The following is a 4,791-nucleotide window of genomic DNA, read 5'->3' as shown; positions in this document are numbered from 1 at the left end:
TTAGTTTTCCTCACAATAGATGATCCACATTCATTAGATGAGTATGTTATATAACAATTGGTGTATGTGAGAGGCATTTGAGGATGGCTACTGTGGATCATGGTAGGGTTGTTGGTTGGCAAGTTGCAAGGTAGGAGACAAATTTTCTCCTAAGGTTACCAATGTATATGGATGGGTAATAGGAACAACCTGCCACATTATCTACCACCACTACTTTCCCCACATAACACAAGTAGAAAAACTTCCTTCTCTAATGCATAGTCCCTCATAGGTCTCTCATTACAATTCTCTTTAATGTGCGCATATAGTTTAGATGCTACCCATTAACTCTGACAACACTTTATCTTGGTTCTTTCACCTTCTTAGAGTCTCAATGACTTCATATCTTAGCTTTTCTAGCCCACAATAAAGCTACCTTCTTGGCTTCCAACCATGGTTGTTGCAACACATAGCCTGATAACCTTCCTAGCTTCTTTTCCAACCAAATCTATCTCTTTTTCTCTATTTTTTCTATTAGATGATTAAATTTTTGTTCTTCCATTTGAGTCTTCCTATCTATTCAGTGTAACACTACACCTATCTCTTCAACTCTCTTCTTCTAAAATTAGAATGTCCTGTTACCATTCATGTGAATGTAGAATGGCCTCCATTTTTTGTATCAATCCAAGAACAAGTAAAAAATGAGTTTCTTCCCCTTACCTAAATCTATTCATGTCTATGATCTCTAGATACATGAAGGAATGACTAGAGGAAACCATTCTTTTAGCTTTCGATGTGAATAACTCAATTAGTACCTTTGTTGCCAAACACATGCCCTCACCCAGACATGCGTTTCTTTTCTTCTTCAAACACACATTTGGGTACTTCAATAATGAATGAATTGAATAAATGACTAAGAATTCAACTTCCACCTTTTTTCCTGAGTGTAAGCATTAATAAATTTATTGCCTCCTTAACAAATTGATGGTTCATAGCATTGAATACACCCACCCTTTCTAGTGGTTTCAACATGAAAGATTGATTGAATGACTCAACCCTATGCTTCCATGTATGATGTGAGATGACTCTCCACAAGCCTCTTACATGCAAGTACTTAGGCCATACTTCTTATTCAATAATTGGTTTTAATAGATCAAAGGAGGATTAAATGGCAAGATAATTTAAGAAATAGCATAGGTTTATAGGGCATGTGGATTCCCTCCATGACTCTCTCAGTCTTTCCATCTTGTGACATGATAGTCCCATTTTATATGCATATGCAATAACTTTGTTATTTTATTAAATACAAAATTAACAATATTTATTGAGCGAAAAGGCCTATTCTATGGACCACTATGAGAGCCATGTGATGTGTAATTTCGTTGAGGCTCAACGTGAAGTTGACATGTGCCTATCTCAAAATAAAAATAAAATATTCTCTAAATAAAAAATATTCTCTAAATAGAAAAGCAATGTGGACTATAATAAAGAATAAAAAATAAATATGCTATGCATGTCTAGTAAGTTAAATTCAAATCAACCTTAAAAAGAGATAAAGAATTGAAATGAACTATTTGAAGATCTACGTTATCTAATTTAAACGGATATCAACTTCATATATATCTGTGTATAGAAAAATAGTGTTAAAAGAGATTATTTTAATACGTCTAAAGAAAAATAAAGTAATTGAAAGTTTAAAAATATAATAAAAAAAAACCAAATACTTCCTAATAAAAATAATAAGAGGAAAATATGTAACAACAAAATTCAATGTACATTAATAATAAATATACAAATATTAAAAAATATGTTAATAACAAAAAAACCATTTTAATGTATCCAATATACTTTATGTAACATTAAAAAATTATATATATATATAATTGTCACAATATAATTTTTTATTTCAAATTTTACACCAAAAAAAATTTAATCCTTCTATCCATATTTAAAATATGTCTATATTAATTTTATTTAAAGCACCATAACTTGTCTGATACATAATGTAATAAACTTGATAATTGAAACACAATTAAAATTAACTTCAATTAATCATATTAAAAAAACAAAAAACATAAACATTAAAAATATAACAAAACATTTCTTTAATTATATAACTTTGAGTAAATTTAAAATTTCCCATTTAAAATGATATAACATACCTACTTTATCTTAGACTTGATAACTTCCTATTAATGTTTTCTACTCTTATGGGCTCTACTAATTTGTGTGAATGATGGTCTTAACGAGATATTTAACTTCTCAATGGCACCATTTTAGCTTTTCTCAGTAGTTGCCGTACGTGCCCACCTAAGTAATTTATCATATACCTATGTAATTTATCATATAGTTTATTAGATCAGTATTCTCTGTTATATTAAATATTATAAGTTATTTCCGTATTTTTGTGATCCATAATGAATTAAACAAAGTTTTTGGGTAGAAATTATATGAGAGAATTTTTTGGCCAATGCTTTTCGAACCAATTAGTGTGCTTCATCATCTGGTTTTGATAATGAACCACACTTTGGTTTAAAATATATTGGCAAAAAAATTCTCTCATATAATTTCTACCAAAAAACTTTGTTTAATAAATTATAAGTTATTTAAAAATAATATTTCTACTAAATTATATATAAGTGAGACTATTTACAAATCCATTCTAATTACCAAAATTCCAAAAATCAAACTTGAACGTACTCAAGCTGTAAAATTTTCCGATGAGTCAAAACAAGAAAACTAACTCAAGAGTGCTAACAAATACTGAACTCAACCAATTAATCTCTCCAGAGTCAAAATTGCATAAGAGAACCATATCCATCCACATAAACACAAAATTGAAATGGGAAGAGAACTTAAAATGTCATTTTATTAGAGAGAGAAAAAATAATTTATCATACAACAATAATCCAAGGGTCTGTGTGCCCGGATCTTAGATACAGTTCCAACAAATGAAGCTACCATGTATTAATGGTCTATTAAGTCGACTGAGGATTATGGTGCACAGACGAAATTGTTATAAGACGAGACACAACATTTTTATTATTTTAAGAAGGTATCAAGATATTTGAACCCCCCTTATTGTAAAAAAATATATATATGTTCAGCCCTTTATTTTTTTTTGTCATTGCGGCGGAGGAGGAGGATCGTCTCCCGGACAGAAACAGCAACACAGGAATGACAGGCTGCATAAAAACGCCATTTCTATCAGCAATATGTCAACCCAATAAATCAAATTCAAACGCCAAAAGTAAGGTCACATGATTGAAAATTTAAAGGTCTAAACATTGGAGAATGATCAATAAATTTCAGATTTACCATGCACCCAAAGGCCAACAGCAGCCGCCGCCATCAGGACCAGGAGGAGGAGGAGGATCAGGATCACCGCCGCCGCCATCAGGACCAGGAGGAGGAGGATCAGGATCGCCGCCGCCGCCATCGGGACCAGGAGGAGGAGGATCAGGATCGCCGCCGCCGCCATCGGGACCAGGAGGAGGAGGAGGATCAGGATCGCCGCCGCCGCCATCGGGACCAGGAGGAGGAGGAGGATCAGGATCACTGCCGCCGTCATCGGGACCAGGAGGAGGAGGATCATTGCCGCCGTCACCATCAGGAGCAGGAGGGGGAGGATCACCACCGCCGTCACCATCAGGAGCAGGAGGGGCAGGATCAGGACCGTCCTCTCCTGCAGGGTCTGGTGATGGAGGATCCTCAGGAGCTTCTGGAGGATTTTCGGGAGCTTCTTGAGGATCCATCTTCAAATTTTGTCACAAAATCCACTAATAATTTCTTTCTGGACACTATTCAGATCTATGTTCTCTCAGTTCTGTGAGCATGATTACGGATGGCATTAGTTTTATAGTACTTCAAGAGTGCCCATGATGGCCATTTTTTTCGCAAAGTCGGCACCGAACATATAGTTAAAAGCATGTAACACGACAACTAATTGCAGTCTTGCACGATAAGTAACGAAGGGATTGTGTGTGTTCTTCTTCTACCAGAAGAGAAGCTCCGTCTATTTGCACATTAAAACCTACCCTTCAACAGGCCTTCCCTTCAAAATTTTGCATTGTTGCGATATTATCAAATTCTGCTGAATTTAGAAACTGTTGTTGATTTGGATATTTCTTGTCGTGCTTTTATACAACACGGGTCTGTATCTTTCTGGTCGTGCATTTAGGCAATACATTTTTTTGGGGGTTTACCTAATTTAAAATATTGCATCATAGTCATATATATATATATAATTTAAAATATTGCATCATAATTACGTAGTGGTCTCATCTATGTAAATCCATTGGATGCCAAACAAATTTGGCATTCGTGTGAACATTTTCATAATATAGTAGAGGATAAGTGTGCAGATCTTTTTCGAAATTCTTTTTGCATGAAACTTCTAACAAAAATTGATAAAATAATAAATGTGAAAGTCGAGGTATGAATGCCTACGCTTTTTCAACCTTTAGTGCACTAATAAGACTACGCTTAAATTACTTGCAATACAAAATGGAAGAATAGATATTTAGTTTCCTAACGGATCAAATTCAATTCTTACGTATTAAATTGAATTTGAGTGATAAACTATAAATATGTTATCGCCCTATTAACAAGTTAGTCAAATAGAATTTGTTACATTCCAGATAAATCTGAGAACGTTCTAAATTTGACAAGTAAATGAGTTACACTGAAACAAAGTCTACGTGATAATAATTAATCCATTAAAAATCTATAATGTTAGGGCATGAAGACGTGTCACAGTTAATTAGTAAGACAATTAAGAATTAATAATTAGTTTTCTTAATATTTTGTTAG

At 33.6% G+C, this 4,791-nt stretch overlaps 1 protein-coding gene across 1 annotated transcript; it reads right to left on the bottom strand.

The window, feature by feature from the left end:
* Positions 1 to 2,816: 2,816 nt before the first annotated feature.
* On the bottom strand, positions 2,817 to 3,824 carry LOC149209605 (uncharacterized). The gene is made up of 2 exons (XM_089394297.1): positions 3,298 to 3,824; positions 2,817 to 3,164 (listed from the first exon to the last, which is right to left on the bottom strand). The coding sequence occupies exons 1-2, from the start codon at positions 3,732 to 3,734 to the stop codon at positions 3,104 to 3,106; spliced, it is 498 nt and encodes a 165-aa protein (XP_089250423.1). The 5' UTR covers positions 3,735 to 3,824; the 3' UTR covers positions 2,817 to 3,103.
* Between the last annotated feature and the right edge of the window lie 967 nt (positions 3,825 to 4,791).

Source organism: Pinus tabuliformis, chromosome 1_2 (assembly GCF_031772625.1).
Source record: "Pinus tabuliformis cultivar Carrire ecotype Pingquan chromosome 1_2, CPIR1, whole genome shotgun sequence".
Lineage (NCBI taxonomy): Eukaryota > Viridiplantae > Streptophyta > Pinopsida > Pinales > Pinaceae > Pinus > Pinus tabuliformis.
Note: the sequence above shows the minus strand (reverse complement) of the source record. Positions and strands in the feature narration are given on the sequence as shown.

Excerpts from the sequence above, each read along its gene's own strand:
- LOC149209605 (XM_089394297.1), bottom strand. The coding sequence starts at position 3,734 with ATGGATCCTCAAGAAGCTCCCGAAAATCCTCCAGAAGCTCCTGAGGAT. Across the intron at positions 3,165-3,297 it reads TGTTGGCCTTTGGGTGCATG|CCTGTCATTCCTGTGTTGCT; the intron begins GTAAATCTGAAA and ends GTTTTTATGCAG.